This window comes from Xyrauchen texanus, chromosome 13, assembly GCF_025860055.1.
Source record: "Xyrauchen texanus isolate HMW12.3.18 chromosome 13, RBS_HiC_50CHRs, whole genome shotgun sequence".
Taxonomy (NCBI): domain Eukaryota; kingdom Metazoa; phylum Chordata; class Actinopteri; order Cypriniformes; family Catostomidae; genus Xyrauchen; species Xyrauchen texanus.
Window position 1 is genome coordinate 43,626,172 of NC_068288.1, and position 21,129 is coordinate 43,647,300.

Sequence of the window (21,129 nt, forward strand, 5' to 3'; positions counted from 1 at the left end):
CAGTCATTCAGGTATTTTTAATAATCTTTCCTACATATTGGATCACTGTGTGATCTCATACAAGTAATCTAATAAAATAATTTCAACTCAAATAAAAATGTTATGTCCATGTATTTAGTTATTTAGCAAGTAGTCTTGTAAGAAAATGGATATTGCCAGGGACAGTTTAACAGAGACAGGAGATACTGGAGCAGCAAACGGATGTAAAAACGGAAGTCTCTTTTTTTTAGGTAAAAGAGCTAATTACATTTTAGAAACAGACAGTCAGTCAACTCGAGAATGCGTATGTGCATTAGCTGAACCAACCAAAAACATATAATATCCGGGCATGATCTGAGAAGCACAATTTGTGATACCAGTGTTGACAGATTTTACTGCTGATTTTAAATATGTTCTTTGATCATAATGTTGACCAAACATTTTGGAGATTATGGTCTTTCCCCATTCAAGTAGATTGGAGCTGTACTTTTTTTGCAGCTTGTTTACACTGAAAATAGCTGCCCAGACTGCCCAAGAGCGTTCCAAAGATGGTCACGGACTGGACTGACTTGCCTTGACAGGAACTTTGCAATAAGCGGGATAATGTACAGTCAGCCTTCAGGTTTATACAAGACATGTCCTAAATCCTGATCATCCTGTCGTGGTTTATTTTACGATAAAATCTGGCTGACTTGCATTATCCCTTAATGTTGGTCTACTTTAAACAATCAAACCACACCAAACTTGCTAAGACCAGGAAACCAGCAGGGAAGTAATTTAACATGGACAGTGCAGTATACACTTTTTGTACTTAGTACAAGTATGCATGTTGGAATTAACCAATGACTTACATTGACTAAGTTAGAATGTATCTTAGTGATGTATCATAACTCTAGGATGTTATAAAGAAAGAAAGATCAAAGACACTACAGACCATGTAATTCTTACCATGTAATTCATTCGAATAAAAATGTTAATCGATTGACAGCCCTAGTTTTTTACCATCTTAATGTCAAAACATATACAGTTAACATTCAACTTGGAATTACTTGTAGCTAAAGTCTAGGTTTGTCATTTAGCTATTTGCTTAAACTGTTTGTAACCTTTGCGATTAAAAAAAACATAATTTACATTATATTACATGTTGTCAGCTGTCTTCCATGGAACACAAAAGGTAAAGTTAGGCAGTATGCTAGCCTTATTAACCATTCACTTTCATTGTATTTTTTCCATATAATAATAGCAAATGGTGACTGAGGCTGTCAGTCCCATATAGTCTGGTAAATACCTTCTTTTATGTTACACAGAATAAAGAAAGTCGTATAGATCTGGCACAACATGAGGGTGAATACATTTCAGAATTGTTCCTTTTGGGTGGACTATTCCTTTAACTATTCCATTTAGTGTGTATGAAACTAAAGGAAAACATTACAGGGGAATATCAGTGTTGTCACAGAAACCCTATAACAGTTTTATCTGCTCAAGCCTAATGGTCAGAGATTTGCAACCACGGCCCGGGGTCAGAAATAACCCTTATCTGTGTTACACAGCCTTAAAATAGCCCCCCAAAGAAATCCTGTGCATGTGAGTGTGCTTTACTGAGTGAGCATTCTTATCTTCTTGATATGAATGACTGAGCCCAGCATTTTTATTAGCATAGAATATAATGCGCTTTTAAAATAAAATATATCATTTCTGAAAAGTGTACAGTATATGAGGATGTGTGTTCTCTCTGAAATCACATTTTCCATTATTTTCTTGAGTTATGCTCATTATGATATTCTCATTACTGTAATGTGGAAAAACGAATCCTTGCTATAGTGGTACTCCCTTGGTGCTACTTGCTAATTTAGTTGATTTTATATTTACATTTTTTTTTATTGTACAACAGCAGCTTTTTTTTACTGTAATACAGTAAAAACAATTAATGTGTTACAGAAATCAGAATCATCATTGAAAACAATGCTAATAGTAAAAAGTGGAACATCTGGTCGCATTACGGTAAAGAGAATTGTGCTTAACTGTCCTATGAATAATGTCAGAATGCAAAAAATAAATTAATTTAAAAAACTTGTAATGGTCCTAAATGATGCCTTGACTTTATGCAAAATATTATTTTTTTCTTAACAGATATCATGAGAAATCACCCACTCCTCTATGGAAACACAGCTGGCACCCACTTCTGAGTATTCTTTTTGACCGGGATGTAAAAGCTAATGGTCAATGTCATCACCTCGATGTTATTTTCCAAATCTATTGTTGTTTTATTATAACCGTAACCTTAGTGTTTTGAAGGAACAATAACGTAAACCGCCATTAAATTACTGCATTAGTGATTAGCAAGATTTAAGACTGCAATGCTTAAAACCACAGCCTAAAATTATGTCTAAATAGCTATTTGGCTTTTGGATAACAGAATTTCCGGTCTTGGTCACATCAAAGATTTAGAGGCATAACAAATACAAACATTTCTTTTTCTTTAGAAATAATATGTAAGACCAGGAATGTACAGTATATTTAAAAAGTAAATTGGGACCATTTTAAATGCATGTTTCCTTTCTAATCTCTCCTTCTTTCACATCTCCCATCCTCTCTTCCTTTCTCTCTGGCAGTAGGCTGCTCTGCTGTTGGCAGGTAAGAGAGGATGTTTAAGGAGTTGAATAAAGAACGGCCGGTTCTGACAGAAGTGGCTCTCTAAGCAGCCACAACAAAGCAAACTGAGCCAAACCCTGAATGAAGCAATCAAATGTCTGGAGATCAGGGCTGTATATCTCTGCACAGCTCCAAAAGCTCCTAACATGTGGGAAGGTAAGAAGATGCTGTCTTCAACAAGATACTAGATACCTACTCACACGAAAGTACACTGATCTATCTCAATAGGTGAATTCACACAGCTACATGCAAGGAGGAACATATTTGGGTATTTCTTCAACTATGCACATTTTAAGCCCAGTGGACTTCTAGAAAAATGTGTTTTCATAGTTTATTTTCTAAGAGTGTCAATCATTGCATATACTGTACATATTTCACCAAAAAAAGTCTGCCATTTTAAATTTACAGATAACAATACTAAACTTTGTATTGCTTTTTTTTTAAGGCCTTAATGCTATTCACTCCTGTTGCTTTCATCCTCTTAGATATGAGGATATTGCTCATAGGCATGGTTATATAACTCTTAGTATTAAACTTAACATTTTGGACATGAATGATACCTCAAAATGTGTGGCTTGTTTTGAGGAGAGGTGTGCTGTTACTTTTCAAAGCGGTCTGATGATTTTTGCCTGATAAAATGCTAAAAAGGGAGGGGGAAAACATCCCACAGACTCACGTTGAAGAAGGGACCTGAGCCAAGGGACTTAAGCAACCACCCAGAAAGAATGTATTAATAGATAACAAAATATCAAACAAAGTGGATGACGGCAAACAAAAAATGCTAGACAATTTTCTGAGCCATTTTACGCTGACATTTAAGCATCTATTCCCAAGGTGAAATTTAATGGATGAATGATGTCAGTTCCCCTTTCATTTTCATTGAGAACAATTTACTGTATATGATGTTAAATCATTTTAAACTTAACACAACTTTTCTAAAAGGTGTGGAAATATGTGTGGAAAAGTGTGGCTTAATTGTCTGGATACTTATGTCAATAACATGATGGACATGTATCAACCAAACTCACACACAAAATTCTGATTTGACACGATTGTGAAAATTTGGTTGTAGAATCCACACTTAAATGTAACCAAAATATGTATGAACAGACCCGTATTGAGCACTCCAGATAAACTGAAAACATTATTGTGCTGGTTTGTGAAGGTGGCCAATTAATGGACTAACTGTTAAATATCCACGTGCATTACGGGCTTTTAGCACCAACATCTCAAATTACACTGAAGTCAGTAAAAAACGCTAATACATTTTCAACTATAAGACTGCATTAATGGCTCATTCAAACACAATCGCAAGTTTATTCAATACTAAGAAAACCACAAATAGTCCAGTGAGGACAGAGATTTCACATACTGTATTAACTTTCTGTATTACCACTGTTCACTCAGCTGGTAAAAACACAATCCTCTCCCAGTCTATCTCTTTTATCAGCAGAAAGACATGGTCATTTGTCATTTAATGATAGCACAGAATAAAAAAATGCCAACGTGAAATGTCAGCTTTGTTTGAATGACATAGAAGGAGAGATTAGTGATAATGTAGGAGACTAAAAAGGAGACACACTAAAGCACAGCTTCATAAAGAAACAACTTGCATCTACTTGGACCAATGCTGGTAATCTGGCATACCGGGCATTTTCTCGGTGGGCCTACGCACTTTGGGGCCGATCAGGGGAGGACTGGACATAAGGAGAACAGAGCAGGCCAGTGGTCCATCTAACGAATATGTACATTCTAGAGTAAGGATTGTGGTAAAGACTATATTGACAATAAGGGAAAAACTCATTTTATTTCCTTGCTTTTTTGCACATTTTACTGATAAAAATAGGTTCAGTAAATAACACCACCCCAAATCAAACTCATGTCATCTGTATAAGCATCACAGTTCAAAGTGTCAGTATTTGCACTAAACACTAGGCAGACTTCCCATTAATTTTTTCTATGACTGCCAAGTCTCTGCCTCAATGTCCTGTTTATCCTCACATTTCATGGTGTCCAAAGTAATTAACTAAACTATGCCAAACCCTATTATTATAAGTACTATGACCTCAGAAACTCCTAATGCAAATACAGGAAGCTAAGCCAACAGAGACAGAGTTTCCTGTTGTTTAGCATTTGGTACTGACAGATGCACAAATGAGCAGCTTGTCAAATTAAACAGGCATCCTTTTTAGATGATACAACTAGTAACTAAAGATTCACAATAAGGCCGTAATAAATTCTTTGAGAGTGAAGCATGTCAACCTAGAAAAGGCCAGCTATTAACGGAAGGAGTAACAAAGGTTTTGAGAGTGAGGGATGTGTCTCAGGGTCTACTGATGCTAACTGCTAATGACAACACCACCAACCCGTGCGTGCATCTTGAATGCTTGCTCTTTTCATACTCTCACAGGCTATACACAATGTGCTAGGCCATAGTAAAGTATACTTTTCGGTATTTGGATGCATGTACAGTAAATGGGAATATGTTTTTACATTTATGTGCCAATTAATTTTCCTGCACATTTTTGTTCCTTTTGAGAGCTTCTCTTTAAAAATCTTTCATCTCATATTCCACTTTTTTTCTGCCTGTCTATCATAGAGAATGCCTTGCTTAACAGCGTGAAGGCCCCTTTGAAAAAACAATATTGAAAGATATTCTAAGAGCTTTATAAAGCCACCAAATTTAGTTTTCAACAGCAGTACATGTAACAGAAAGGCAGCTTTGTAAAAGCAAAGACTTGGAAACAATTAAAACACTAGCAAACTTGTGTTTTATGCAAGAGAAGACCGATTCATCAAACTAGGATACTGTAGATCACTTTACTGTGTTTTATGTGTACAATATAAAAACGTGAAAGTTGATATTCACCTTTGAAGCTACAGTACATCCTGTTAATATGAACTGACAATGATATCAAATGCCTTGCAAAGGGATCACTAAATAAGTTGTTATCATTCTGTGTAATCAGCTATCATTTGTGGAGTAAAATGTGAAAATCTATGACACTGATTTAAGAAACCAACTTTTTCTCGATTAGTTGTTGTCTATGAATCACAAGTTATAATCATAACCAAACCACACATTTACAGTGTATTGGCCATGACTTCAACTAAAAGCAAAAAGAGGGCCTACATTCTTTGTTTGAGTGCTATTGCATCTCAGAACCTACTAAGGATATTCTTGAAAAAACTTTTTTCATATTTTTTGTATGTTTGCTTTCCATTTGTATGAAATTCCTGTCTTTGATGCATTAGCATACGCAGTTCCCAGTACAGATGTACATATGGTTTTCAGCACCATGGAGAGCGCATTACAATGACAAACAAAACTTCAACTGAGAAGTGCCAAAGAAATGTAATTAAAATATATTTTCTGTTGGTGCCCACCTAACAAAATTCTTATTTGCTACACTGAAAAACACATTTAATGCAACATCAACATGCATCTTAGTTTGAGCCCTGTGGCTTTATTATCTCCAAAACTGCATCAATTCCGAACATTGTTGATAAGGCATATTTTTGTATAATCTCATAAAAGGCTAAATACTTTGTTATTAATAAATAAGCCTGTCCCTTTAAAGTTGTTGATTCCCTAGACTAATTATCTGCAGCATTACTTATCAGAAAACAAATCAAAATGTCCTGTATTGCTGTGTTCAGGTCTAAGACTGCGGCCGAAGCTTAACCAGTGGCATTAGTTTGGGGTGGGACTAAAGTAACTGCCTTAACGACCAATGGCAGACTGGGGGAGTTTTCAGGGAAACACATTTGAAAATAGTCACTATTTTTGCCATATTGTTTGAACTCACCAGTGGCACAGAAATTAGATACTTCACCTTCAAGTAACTATTTCTGAACGCAATCGACACCCTGAATCTAATGCATAGATCTGTTGGAAAACACAAAACTGACCTCTAATTCAGAAAGACTAAGAAGTTGATGAAGACAAATGGATGAAAGAAGACATGGGACTTGGGTTGCGTAACTAGGTAGAGGTTACTTTCGTCTCTGGATTAATTATTTATATGCTGAGTCATTTAGCCATTAAATAGCGAACTGCACTGCATGACTGACGGTAATCATTACCACAAGAACACATGTCCCACATTACTCATCTTGCACAAAACATCCTTAAATGTTATCATAAAACAGAATTTTTAGTTGACCTGTATACAACCTACACAAAAAGCAAGCATCCACCTCAGTGGCTGCTGATTGTAAATCAAGGAGGATTTTCAAGACCTTGACATTTAGGTTTTGTTCCAAAATGTAGTGAGTTGCCCATCTCAACAGAAATGGTTTCAATTGAAGTGGCCGATTTGAAATGCTCAACAGTACCTACAGGCCCCATTTACTTCCACTGTAGGTGCCTAACTATAACCCAGATTTTATCTCTTTTTTTTAAAGAAAAGAAGGGATGAATCGAAATTAGTATTTGAGGAAATCAACATTATGCAACAAATGCTCTAATATTCCTTTCAAATGCAACCTACACAGGCAGCTCACTAGGTTTGTGGAACAGAGCCTTGAAATCCCTGAATTGTGGCAAAAATATTTGAAACTGTTTCCTTTTGGAGGATATATGGTCTATAAATTACTTACAAAGATCAAATATACCCTCAATGCAAAAGGTTTAAGCAGGACCGTTAGTAGCCATGATTCTGTTTGGTTATTGATTGATTTCCTTGCCTTTGTTAAATCCTTCTAGATTGTGGTCATGCTTTCTAACTCACTGGCTTTAGTAAAAAGGGTTAGGTCTCAAGGCTTAAAGCACCGCGTAAAATGAGCAATACAAATCTCCCTGACTACTGTGAACCGCAGCCCTGCAAGCAGAAAACACACAAAAGAGAGTGCAAAAGATATTCTCTATCACCATATTAGCAAGAATATCAGTTAACCATACAAGGGTTGAAAAACAGCCTGATATACAATTTAGCCATTTAAGACCATCCAGACAGCCTATTTTTCTTTCTTCTGCAACACCTCTGTGCGTTTGACAGGTTGATAGACGTCGCTTATCAAGGTTGACAGATTACATATGCCGCGCTGTTTGTAAAGTAAAGCAATCTTTTTAAATGCATGATATCATTCTCGTTCCAGAGGAAGGCAGAAATTATTTCAAGGCCTAGGTTAATTACTGTCGTGCTAAGCATGGAATAATATGCCCTTATCAATTACATTTGAAATTCAGAGACAATATAAAATACTGGGCAAACTATAAACACGGTTCTATTTTTAAAATCATATGAAAGTTATTGAAATTTTTATCCGAGCAAAGCTGCATTTGGGATGCATTACAAAATGTTATCACTATAACAAATAAAATATTAAATAACACATTTTTTAAAACTGCAATGGTAAACAATGTTACCACAAACAACTTCATCTCATATTACATAAAGCCTTACATAAACAGCATCAAAATTCTATGATTTCATACACCATGTGAGACAAGCTAATCCACTATAAAAGGACTGGCATGTGTGGGCACAGATCGGACAAATCCAGCCTCTGCCCCGGCCCATACGAGCAGGGGCGGATCTACCAGGGTGGCAAATGCCACCCCATCTGGCAGAGAATTTATAAAATATAAATGTAAGATGTTGACATTGTGTAGAGGTTTGTCGATGTCGAACTGCCTCAACTCTCACCGGATGCACAAATGACTACACAGACTAATCGTGTGATTGATTACAGCGGCAGCCAATCACGTTAATGTATACCATTGGTCAATTGAGTGATAGATTAAAAAAGCGGCCAATGGCATAATGGGTTACAGCAGCAGCCAATCGCGTACTTGCTGCTGCAGCACATGTGCAGTGCAGTGTTTGGGTACTCACAGCTTTGGTTTTTTGAGTTTATTTCTTAACAACAAAATGGACAATTAAATGGAGAAAAAGAGGTAAGAGATTAATTTCTAAAATTAGAAATGCATGTCCTCAGCACATTCTGAAATAGCTTTCGTCAGGTATGTGTATAATCCAGATGAAACAGCTCCAGGTCTTGAGCAAGAGTTTCTATTTCATCTGATCTGTGTATGTTTTGATTGGCGATCCAGCACTAGAATGTGTTTGTTTGAATTTAATGATAAATGTTCGTTGTGGCTGTTATCAGTGTCGTTTAGTTTCAGCAGTTTTTTTCTGCAGCTCACGCTCTTTTCCGTGTCCCCATTGTGATTGCCTTCTTGGCCGTATTGTTTATGTGTATGTAGAGCATGTGTTTTGTCTTTATCTCCCTCTCTCTTAATCGCTCTCAGGTGTGGGGTAACCAGGTGAGCTGATTGTTAATGGGAAGCACCGGGCACAGTGTTTCCTTCCTATATATATTGAGTGTTCCATGGCTGGTTTGTGTGATGGGAGACAGGTGTACGTGAGCTGTGCCATTTTGGTCACTGATGCTTTCATGCAGATTCCTGCTGCTGGAGCAAAGAGTTTATGGTTGTCGCTGTCGGAACTTCAGAGTTAGCTGTTTTTTCAAATACAGAACGGTCAATAAATACGTCTGTGTTTCCACTACTCTCATCTCCCTGCATCTTTTATTGCATTTTTTAAAGTGTAACACCCATCCACTGACATACAGATGTAATCTTGTTTATTACAATAAAAGGTTATATTTGGGTGAATTATAAACCAGAACCTTTAAAAACTAGATGCAAGAAGTAAGCACTAGACTAATCGGTCATGTTCTTGATTAAATTGCTGATCTATGTATTCATCTACTGACTAACAAAATCCCAAGACTGATAGTTGCAGATGTAGAGATGAAATTACCATATTATGTGAAATATCTATTTGAGAGCTTGAATCGGTCATTAAGAATGACTGTTTATCAAAATAGGTAATTCAAAATGGTGGTTCTCAACCTTTTTGACTCCAAAGGCCCCCATTGTCTGAGAAAATATTCGAAGGCCCCCATGTAGGCTATTAGATATTTATAATATAAGATATTTCCTTAAAACTTATGATTCCAGAAATGTTTAGAACAGTATATTCTTCGTAAAAAGCCATTGAAGGGAGTTATTACATATTTGTAACATTTTCAGTAAGTTTAATTATATATAAATATAGTAATAATCTATCATATTTTAAATAATTTTAAGAGATCTTTAGGCCCCCTTGGAAGTGTGCTGAGGCCCCCTAGTGGGTCCCGACCCCCTAGTTGAGAATCACTGATTTAAAAAAATATTTTATTGTGCATAAAATAATTAACATTCATGTGTTTCGCAGCACTGCCACTCGTACAGTTTTCCTTGAGTTTATTTTTATTTAAAATTAACTTTGTGTTAATGTTCCCTTTCAAATGGCATATTCCAGCTGTTACAAAGTTGTATTTTATTAGTAGAATAACATTGGGTATGCATGCACTCTCCATCCATGGGTACACTTAACAATAAAACAATTTGGCCTGCATAATCTGGTGACATTTATTCCAGATTGCCAGTTTTATGACAAGCTAAGGAACATTTACAATTTTTAATGTGTTTAATAGACAATGTCTTGGTACTCTGGAGATTTTTTATGTTGGCAATCAATTGCAAAATGTTTACTATGTGTGGTTCCTGTGGAAATGCAATTGTATTGCAAATTCATGGATATTTATAATTTGATAGTGACTCCAATTAATGAACTAGTACTTGTTGCAATGAAGCTTGGTACCTTGATCCATAAGAATTATGCATGGGCACTTGCTTTGGTGTTGTCACCCCTAATAGTCTGCATGCCATCCCCTTGTCACCTTGTGAAAAAAAATTCTAGATCTGCCCCTGCATATGAGCGCACAACTGGCATGGACCCAACACTCTTGATCTAGTGGAGCCAGAGTATGCTACAATCCAAAATTCAGATGTTTTACATCCCCTAAAGGCAAATACGGAATTGAGGAATCCATGCTGTTTAAACGGGGCACTTCAAATGAGATTTTAAACCACTTCTAAACTTCATGAATGGGAATGTGCACAGTATGAAATCATTTAGAGACTTTATCATTCAATAGGTATCTACTACAGCTTTTTTGGCTTTTTTTGGAAGCGGTGCAATTATACAACTTTTACAATACAAGAAATAAAAATGGATTGATGCCCACAGGAAAGGAATATCCCATAGGAGATCTCTTTAACATCTCAACTGATTTTTCTCGACAGCAATGAGATGAAACGGACAGCAAATGAAGGTTTTTCTTTCCAATTTATCTCACATGTCTCCTCTAATTTCAGAAGAGATCTCAACAATGTCTCAAACAGTGTTCAGATTTGCAGAGATACCAAAACGTCTGCAAAAGTCAGTAATATAAGTATGAACTCTTTTCTCACTATATCCTTCCAAGTCCAAATTATCGGAGTTAAGCTGTCAACAATCATTTTAGCTCTATACTCTTACTATATGTCAACCGTTGTCTCCTTTGTGTTTTTATTTCTCAAGGCATTTTTGGATAATCATCAGAGGCAAACAGTTAAAAAAATAAATACTTTGTCTCTTGAGCTATGAAAAAGCAACCTCCAAGGACGTAGCAATCTAAACCCATACCGAGTCCAAATGGTGGATTTGTTTGCAATACTCTTTGCATTTTATTACTTTGGGCTGATTGAGCGACCATTTAGCCAATTACAAGTGAGTTTCATGAGCCGAAATAACCCTTACTTAACAGACTATCAGTCAGACAGTCTAGTCAACACGACTCTGTTCATTTCTATAAAGTTGCTTTCAACAATGCTCATTTATTCATGATGATGTTGATCTAAATGAATAATCTATTGAGGAACACACAAATGAGATTTTTTTCCCAGCATATTGTTCTTGATTGGCAGCATTTGGTGAAATGCAGAGCAGATAAAAACAAAGGGAAATCCTTCTTCTAAGCACGCATTGTAAGTGGAGTTTCTAGCAGCGCATGAGCCTTCATTAAGTTCTTTTTACATTATGTTTGTGAGGTAATAGTTTGATTGGCTGTTTTTACCAATTTAAGCAGATTACAAGATCTGTGTTAAATATGTAAAGCTATTTATAATATCAGCTCCTGTTTTTTACCTCCTATGTTGGTGTGCAGTCAACAAACTGTAGGAAAAAAGATAGATCTGCTGTGTTCTTAGAGCATTTTACTGAAGGGAATAGATATGCAGACACTTTTTGAAACTTATAATTATTATAAGACTATTATTGTTGTCTTTTGATAAATGCAATTCTCAGCAGCTCACAAACTGTAGGGAAATGATAGATTTGGTTTGTTCTTATAATGCTTGATACCTCTAATAAAATTTCTTTGTAGGTCAGATATTCAAATTTTGAAGTTTTTTTCTTTTGATCGTTGATTCAGTGACTAACTCATATCATACTAGACGCTCATTTGTCACCACCTTCTGGCATCACCAGAAATGGTCACTGAATCATTAAATGGACCTGAACAAATTTTGGTGAATGTAGTCAAAACATTTAAATCACACAATGCACAAGCATGGAGTAAAAATAAAACTGTGCACATGCACAAATGTCATTATTGTAATTGATTAAATTATTCAGGGCCAGCTTGTGCTCAGTCTTTTATTGTCATGTTCAAAAAAGAAGCCCGTGCTCCACAAGAAGCCCTGTGTTTTTCTAACTAATTTTGCTACATTTTGCAGTTATTTTGCAATACTTGAATCTTTAAAATACTACACATATTAAAAGTAAATAATGCATATATATTAATATAATACTTACAGTATATCATACTTATATATTAATACTGCACTAAGTGTTGGGTCTTTGCGAGCCACCTACTGACAGCTGTGTCCCCCCACTTTTAAAATAACCCCTACGCCACTGGTAACCTCTGATTCTGAGCAACACAATTTTCCTGCAGTTACCTTGACTCGTTTATGACTAATAATCAATATCAAACGTGTGATTGCAACAGACACATAATACTGTTAAGGTCAACTGTCATCATTGTCACAGTATTGCATCTACAACCTGTAAACGACACTTTAAACATTAAAGTTGTTTTTAAGAGTACAATTTCACTGATAAAAAAAAACACTACCTTACTTCTTAAAACATGTTCAGAAAAAATTATTTAATCAACAGAGTTTCCACACCTGACCAATTAATTTACATGACTTTTCCAGCTGTTCGTGATTATTTCTAGCCAATTTCTAGAGTTGAGCATAGCTAGAAAAAAAAATGTACGTCGACTGGAAATGGAAATCACATTTGGATAATTCTCGCATATTTCCAGCTTTTCCATTACTGTGGAAACCCGGTATCTATATGCCATCCAATAATAGAATAGTCTATAAATACGTGTTGCGTTCGACGCGTTATGAAAGCGTTTGTGTACTTGCGTCAGTCCTCTGTCAAAAAGTAGGAGCGTTCAAACGCGTGGAAGAGTCTCACGCCGTTACCGTATCCACGCTCGGTAATTTGACAGCCAAAACACGAACTACAGCTATAAATGTGTCCATGGTGAAGCACCAAGTAGCGCCGTTCTCCTGTCACGCCTCGGTTAATCAATAATTGAACGGCTAACCTCCTTGTTAATAATGGTAAACAATTGAGCAGAACGCCATAAATATGTACGATGACAGGAATTAAGACAGATGCGCGAGGAGCGATACTGAGGTAAACTGTCAACGCAAAGCTGCTCGCGTAAAACGGATATAATATATTGAGCATCTCACGAAACTGGGACGAAACATTCCGCGCTCGCGTTTCCTGAGGTACTTACGTGTAGTGCTGAGGAAACCGGAGTGTCGCCGTTCCTGGTGAAGAGACGCTGAGGAGCAGCACAGTTTGGACGGCGAGGAGGCAGAACACACAGGCGGACTGAGGAAACATCGCCATTTTCCATTAAAAATTCAAGAAACTGGGATATAAACGGAACCGGTAGTCACTCAGATGCGGCTGACGCGCGAGCTCTCGAAGCGGAGGTCGTGCGCAGGCTCGTTAAGATCCAAAGGCGCTGTTAAATCTCAAACGGTAAAGAGGCTGAGGGGAATGATCGGCCCGAGAAAAGGCAGTTCAGTCGGAGACGCGCAGATGCGTTGACGGTGCTGTTGCCACTGGCGCTGAGCCTTATTTGCTCGCTCGCTCGCTCGCGCTCTCTCTCACTCTCTCTCGCACACTCTCGTGTGCTCTCTATCGCTCTCTCACTCTCTCTCACACACACACTCGCTCACTCTCGTGCGCTCTCACTCACACACACTCTCTCTCTCTCTCTCTCTCTCTCTCTCAATTTAATTTAATTTTAAAGTACTTTATTGGCATGATTGTGTTTAAACATACAATATTGCCAAAGCATTAATACACCGATAATGACAAGACAAATAATAATAATAAATCTGTAACAATAACATAGTTAAAATAAGGTGTCAGGTAATTAATAAAAATATATAATTTTTTAAATACAATATAAAATAAAATAAGCATTTAACAAGACAATATGAACATATACATAAATAAGGAGACCCTATCATGCACTCTCTTTTATCAAACAGAGCATGCGATGGGAAAGCGACAGACGGGGGCGCGCGCCTAGAGTCGACCTACTTCAACCGTTATACAAACTATTCTCAATAAATAAGACTTAACAGTAATATAACTTAACTTAATAAGACTTATTTATTATAATTATTTATAATATGGATTATGATCTATTGCTTCCCCTAAAAAAATTGTCCATGGTATTATGATGTTTTTGGACATGGTACCAGGGTATGTCTCCTAATCAAATCCAAACCGAATCTGTCCATTTATACTTGTTGAAACACAATGCTACTAACTGGAAAGTACCATGTTATCATAATGTTTTTGGAGATGTTTTGAACATGGTAATGCCATGTTTTTTGGACAAGTACAATGATAGTACCATGTTTTAAGTCCATTCTCACCAAACCCAATCTGCCATTAACAAAAATAACATGGTATAACTAATTTTTTTTCAATATTGCACCATAGTAATGCCATGTATTTTTGGACACGTACAATGATAGTACCAATACATTTCTTTTTTAAGTTCTTTTTCACCAAATCAAATCAGCCATGAACAGAAATAGCATGATATTACCATGTTTATGGATATGGTACCATAGTATTACCGTGTTTTTTGGACATTTACAGTACAATAATAGTACCATGATATTCTTTAAGTCCTTTCTCACCAAATCCAAACAGACTTTGTTCATTTATACTTGCTGAAACACGACACCCCTAACAAAGAACGTACCATGGTATTACCATGCTTATATTTACATGTTCCATGATAATGCAATGATGATTATTTTAAATGCTTTTGTATACTTTTGAGGGCCCCTGTATGTAATTTCCATTTATGAAAATATACGAAGCATATGCTGCCCTGCAATGCTGAAATGCTGTAACTACAGCAGCACTGAAACTGAGAAAAAAAAGGCTTCAGTGTCTTTAGATTGTCCAAACAAATGTGAATTATAAAATCTCACTCACACATACTCTGTGGGTTTATGGCACCTCTTTAATATTTAGAGTGTGTAATTTGCCTTGCATTCAAATTTCTGTAGTTACTTTAAAATATTTTGTCCATATTACTAATGTCTACTTTTCCATAAAACTGTCAGCAAAGATTTTATACTCCTAATTGAATCCCTCACCATCAACAAGCCCCTGAATTACTCCATCTATAAAGACAACATTTCCATCAATGCACGAATGGTCCAACAGGTAAACATAGACTTTGTTATCTGTGCACGTTGAGCATAAAGCCATAATTAATTTAATCATGTGAGAATTCCTAAATTCACTTGTTCCTTGATTCTCTTGTCGTCTGTTCTAGCTAAAACACGCCGTCCTTCAGGTCTGTTGCATCACGTGTATGTTATCTCATAGTCCGATTGGAAAGGGACAAACAACACACTGCCTCTTCCTCAAACATGGTGTCTCGTGTGCCCTTGATTCAATATTGATCAGAGCAGACAAAACACGTTGTCAGCCTCTCTCGCTTTCTATACACACTCCGTTTGGCATTATTTCCCAAGTGTGTATGGCATGATTGATAATTGCATCATGATTTATGTTGCCGGTGTCTGATAAATTCCTTTCCACTCATTTTCAATTCCCTTCTGCCTCTGTTTGTAATTAATACATTTATTTGTTTGTAAGATTTCTGGTAGTTGCTAAAAAGGTTTTCACACTTTCATTTTGAGCAAGCTTTCGAGTGACATCCCCTCCCGCAGGAGTGCCTATCAAGGATGCAAAAAATGCAGTTTTGAATTCGCCCCGGCCCGTCAATGTACACCTGCATCACACATGCTTGTGTAGTGTCTCGGGTGCGTTGCATCATAAACATAAAATGTTTAGGTCACTGTGTCAAGTTAAATATAGTTTAATACTTAAAACACATCTTGAGATTCCTTAAAGTTCGTATTTGTGCTCCATCAAGTGTTTTGAACGCAAGAACGTAACGCATTCTTCTGTCTGCCGGATGGTTGTTTTCTTCACTGCATAAACTGTGCGTTGTTCATACAGCTGAAATTTCACTTACTGCCCCCTGGAGTAAACAGGTGGTACTACAAGCTTGCATTTCTCAGGAATCTTCATTATTACGGTGTAGTGAACTTTTATTTATGATCTTTTCTTATTGAGAAATGTAAATAATCAACTCTTATTATTTAAACTTTGAGTATTTATACTTTGAATAAAAGGGGTTTATTCTGATGAGACATTTTAATGTGCATTTTGCTCAAACATTTTTCTAAAAAGTAAACAATTTTATTTAAGTGTTACATTGAATCAAAATTAAATAGAATCGTAAACCTTACATCATACATCAAACTGAATTACGAGATAACCATATCGTCCCACCACATATTTATATTTTAGGTGTTATAGATAGGGGACTACACTGTAAAAAATGTCCATAACCTTCACGGTAAATGACTGTATAAATGCTAAAGAATTTTTTTATTGGTTAACGGTAAAATATAGAGTAAAAAAGTACAATATATGTAACAAGACAATACATTTAATTTTATGGTAAAATTATGAAATAATTCTGTTTTTTTTGGATGTAAAAAGCATAATTTTATCATATAATTAATGGTAAAAATATATATTATGTTTATCAAGAGAGTACATGTACATTGTATGGTGAATTATTGTTAAAATTACAGTAAAAAAACAATAATCGGGCATTCCCAGAATTCCCTGCATCACTCATCACATTTCATTATATTTTATGGGGAAAGTTTTTTTATTATTATTATTGTTCTTATTTTAATATCAGTCATGTACTTTGGGGTTTTCCGTGTTATATTTGATGAAGTTTAGTATATGTTTACTGCATTTTGTTTTATTTCACATGCTACCCTGATGGTGTTTTGTTATTGTGTAAATGACACTGCGCCCATTGTCTCTATATGTTTATTGGTCATTGCTCCTGAAAGGGCTGCTATTGATGAACTTTATGTCATCCTGTGCCTTTCTGCAATTACTGCAGTGATTATCAGTACATTATAAAGTGAAAAGCAGATTTTTATAGTTCCTGAATGTTACTGTGTCAAGTTTATATTATTTAATAACATAAATGGTAATAAACCATAACACATACAGGCATCAAAATGACATCCCGTGAAGCCTGAAACATGGTCACTGTATTTTTACGGTAAATGTTTGGCAACCACAGTTGCTGGTAATTTACTGGTGCTGGTGTAGATTAGAGCTGCTCCGTTCAATATTTGTGATCAAACTACATATCCACGATTGTTTTGATGTTTTATCAAAATTGACAAAGACAAAATCTCTATGCACTTTTACAGGATATAACAAAGGATCAGAACAGTCACAACCACAAGCCCTTATTCTGGATGAGATTTTGTTAATCTGTAATTTCTTGGTAATCCAATGTGGAAGTAAAGGGAGAATAAAAATGGCTGTTTTTTGATCAGACAGATGAGAGAAACCATAGAATTGACTATGTAAAAATAAAAATGTAAAAATACTAGATTTCATTTAGTAACATTTCATTAACACTGTCCATTGATTCTAAGTAATCATCACAAATAAATAAATAAAACAGATATTGTGTACTGAACAAAATGCTATAAACATGAAATTACCATGTTCTTTGTGTGTGTACTGTGCCAAGGCACAGTACATTTTCCCCACTCACAAAAATTCTATTGGTATTAGTATGTTCTTTACATGTGTTACGTTCTCCTATCCGTCTAGGGGTCGAAAGGAGAGGTAACGAAGAGACAAAAAAAAAGAAAAGGCGAGAACACACTTCAAACCTCTGTCCCAGAGTGAAGACAACACCAGAGGATATCAACAAAAGGATTTTATTTACAAAAAAAAAGAAAATAAGGACAGAACATACATTGTCAGGGAGCAATGGCTCAGGGGTGAGCAAGGCCTAACATAACAAAGAAAACAACCCACTGACTAAGTTTGGGAGGAGTCCTAACTAACCTAAGAAAGGTTAGGTTATAGTTATTTCCAAAAAGAAATAAACAACACCAAACTTCCCTCAACTCCCTTGCTATGCAGAAACAAGGACAAACAGAGTTCAAAGAAAAAGGCACTCACCCCCTACAGCTCCCCTCACAACAATAACTACTAAACAGGTTAGCAATCACACAATAACTTTAACTTCTGCCTAGTATTTAGCTGAAATGAGCTCAGGATCTCATTAACACAAGTCAGTGACTCTCAGTTAGCCACAGCTAACTCTCAACTACAGTGTCTAAATCAGAAACTAGCCCAATTTAACAACAGTGTTCAATCTAGAGCAGCGGAGAAGTGCGTCTCCCTCTGCAAACACTGGACGGCAACCTTATACTCTCCGTCTCAGGCACACTCACAAACGAGTGACAGGTGCTGATGATTAGGCCTGAGAGCGAGTAGAGAGAGAAGGAGAGACAGCAAGCAAAACAAACACAGGGCACACAATCATGCCCACACTTTCAGAAATAAAGTAAATCAAAGGTTCAGAAGAAGATACTTATATTACTATAAGTAAATGAATAAATAAATAAATAAATGAATACGTCCTTGGATGTAACACATGGTATTACCATTAATTATTATTATTATTTTTTTGGTGGCAATTGGAAACTTTTCCTTGAAGTACTTTGGAGGACCATGTAAATACATGAATATGGTAATCATTCAGTATCATATATGAAAGTGCTTCAGCATCATCACTGAAGATAGTCATGGTACCACCATAGTACTTCTTGGTGAGGTTGCAGTCCAATCTGAAATTACCCAAATTGCACAGCCTCAGTAATATTATAACTGTATATGTATATGTCTTTTTTACAGGAATAAATCGGTTGAGCAGAGCTTGTTCTGCCTAGACACATTAAGCATCAGTCCCTTAGAGAAACAGTAATGAGGAACCCCTTCCAAATGCAGCCAACCATCAGAAAAGTATTGATTCCTGGGAAGTGGCCAATGTTGAAAATGAGTAGTAGGCAGTGATCCTTCTTCCTCTACAGACAGGCCTGACACACAAGCAGCTTAACTGAGCATAGAGGAGACCAATGGTGTGTGTTTGGCATTGCTGTAGATCCTCTGTTCTCCCCAATTGAGTCTTACATTGTGTTGAGGAACTAGGAAAAAGACAGAAAGTGAAAGCCGAGAGGAAAATGTGATTGCTCAGAGGTTGCTCATTCATGGATACTCTTATTGGATGTTTCTCCTAAAATAGCAACCTGGTCTTATAGAATCACATTGCTACACCAACATTTTAGCAAAATTTGTATGTGGCTTTTACGTAGTGCAACAGTAGGGGCACTGTTTCACGCAAATCATGAGTAAAACAGCAGATTATCAGTTTGTAAACACTTTTCGCCCTGTTCCTCACACAATACTATCTTATTGCATCTAAACACTTTTACTATATCGCATTGACTTGTGACGAGAATGTTTTTTTAACATTTGCATTGCATAAGAACTACATTTACAAGCTTGTTCATGCACGATCAAATTGCACGGGAGCTCAACTGTTAGAGTGTTGCACTTGCTAAGCAAAGGACCGGAGGACGAGTCCTGAAGAGCAAACGAGTCAACACTTGAGCTAAAACTGTCATAGAAGCACCATAAAATTAGGTGGTTGCTTTAGCAATTGTGGTTAGGTTTAGGTTTAAGGTAAGGAGGTACAGTTTTAAGTTTTGTTGAAGTACAACTGTAATAGAGCATTAACTTTAATAACCTCATTTGTTCGGGAGAAAATGTCACCTGCTTTTAGCGCCACACAGAGGGCATTTTATCTCGCAACTGCCGCAATAAGTGATTAGATCATGGAAAAGTGGGTGTGGTTAACATAAACCAATAGTCTTTGCAGCCTAGATGATGTAAGCTGAAAATGAATGTTGTTACTTTTAAAATGATGAATCAATTTTTTTCCTTTGAAATAATGTGTACTGATTTATTATTAGACCAGGAACATGTTTTTAAATAGTAAATAGGGTCAAATTAGATTTAATTTGACATTAAGCAAATTCTCTGTTAGCTCGCCATTTACTCGCGTTGCTGACTGGGAGAAACAATTGAGGCAGGGCCAGAGTGGCTAATCAGGAAGACCCGGAGAAATCCTGGTGGGCCGGTCAAATATTGGGACGGTAGATCTGCATGTTGATTAATAAACGTTCAGTTATGGGTTGCATAACAGTTGACAACTGTCCGTATCATCCAGTTTATAAGGGATCAGAATTGTATTTCTGTATTATAGTGGATGCAGTCTCTACATAGGGGCGTGTCAAGGATTTTTTGCCCGGGGTGGCAAGATTCGAGAAATTAGTGGTGGTATCCACTAATTTCCTCTGACGTGTGGGTTTGTGGGATTGTGTGCAGCGGAATTTCGTTTGTTGGCTTGGGTGGGTGGCTTGTTGGAGGAGGAATGCTATGTCCTGCCAGATGTCAGAACGGGAAGGGGGCTTTAAGGTTGTGGATCAGATCATCACAAGTTCAACACTTACTGTAGTCTCACAATCTCAGTGAGTTTATCTCTTGAATCCTCATTCCTTGCAGTGCAGAACGATAGTAATAACAATATTCTTTATTGTCACAAAATAAAAGAATACTTAATGTAAATCATAAAGATGCAACCACACGACACAGTATGAAAATAATGGGACTTTACAGCTCTCAAAAGATTAAACTCATCTAAACAAACTGCACAAAGAGCCATCAATATTCTTTTATGCACTCTAGCATGATCTTCTTAAAGAGACAATAACCATACTGCCGGTGTCCATAATGTTTACATTCCAAGTAAAAGAAAAGTAGAGATTTGTTCCTTTTAGTCTTTTTTCACTCTCATTGTTGGATTTTAAAAAAAAATTTAATGGCATGAAAAAATGTAAAGACAACCACTCAACCATCAGTAAGTTTCTTGAGCATTTCATTGCTGCACATACAGTATTTCCACTGGATCTGTTGCTATGTTAATTAAATTGTCAAAAATACAAGGGGGACCTGGGTAGCTCAGCGAGTATTGACGGTGACAACCATCGAGTTTGAATCCAGGGCATGCTGAGTGACTCCAGCC

At 36.4% G+C, this 21,129-nt stretch overlaps 1 protein-coding gene across 1 annotated transcript in view; it reads right to left on the reverse strand.

The window, feature by feature from the left end:
* The window catches only part of LOC127654421 (voltage-dependent calcium channel subunit alpha-2/delta-2-like), a 282,058-nt gene extending 268,512 nt beyond the window's left edge, over positions 1-13,546 (reverse strand). Inside the window, exon 1 of the mRNA XM_052141606.1 lies at positions 13,330-13,546. Coding sequence (XP_051997566.1) covers positions 13,330-13,445 — 116 coding nt within the window. The 5' untranslated portion in view covers positions 13,446-13,546. The remainder of the gene's footprint in view (positions 1-13,329) is intronic.
* Between the last annotated feature and the right edge of the window lie 7,583 nt (positions 13,547-21,129).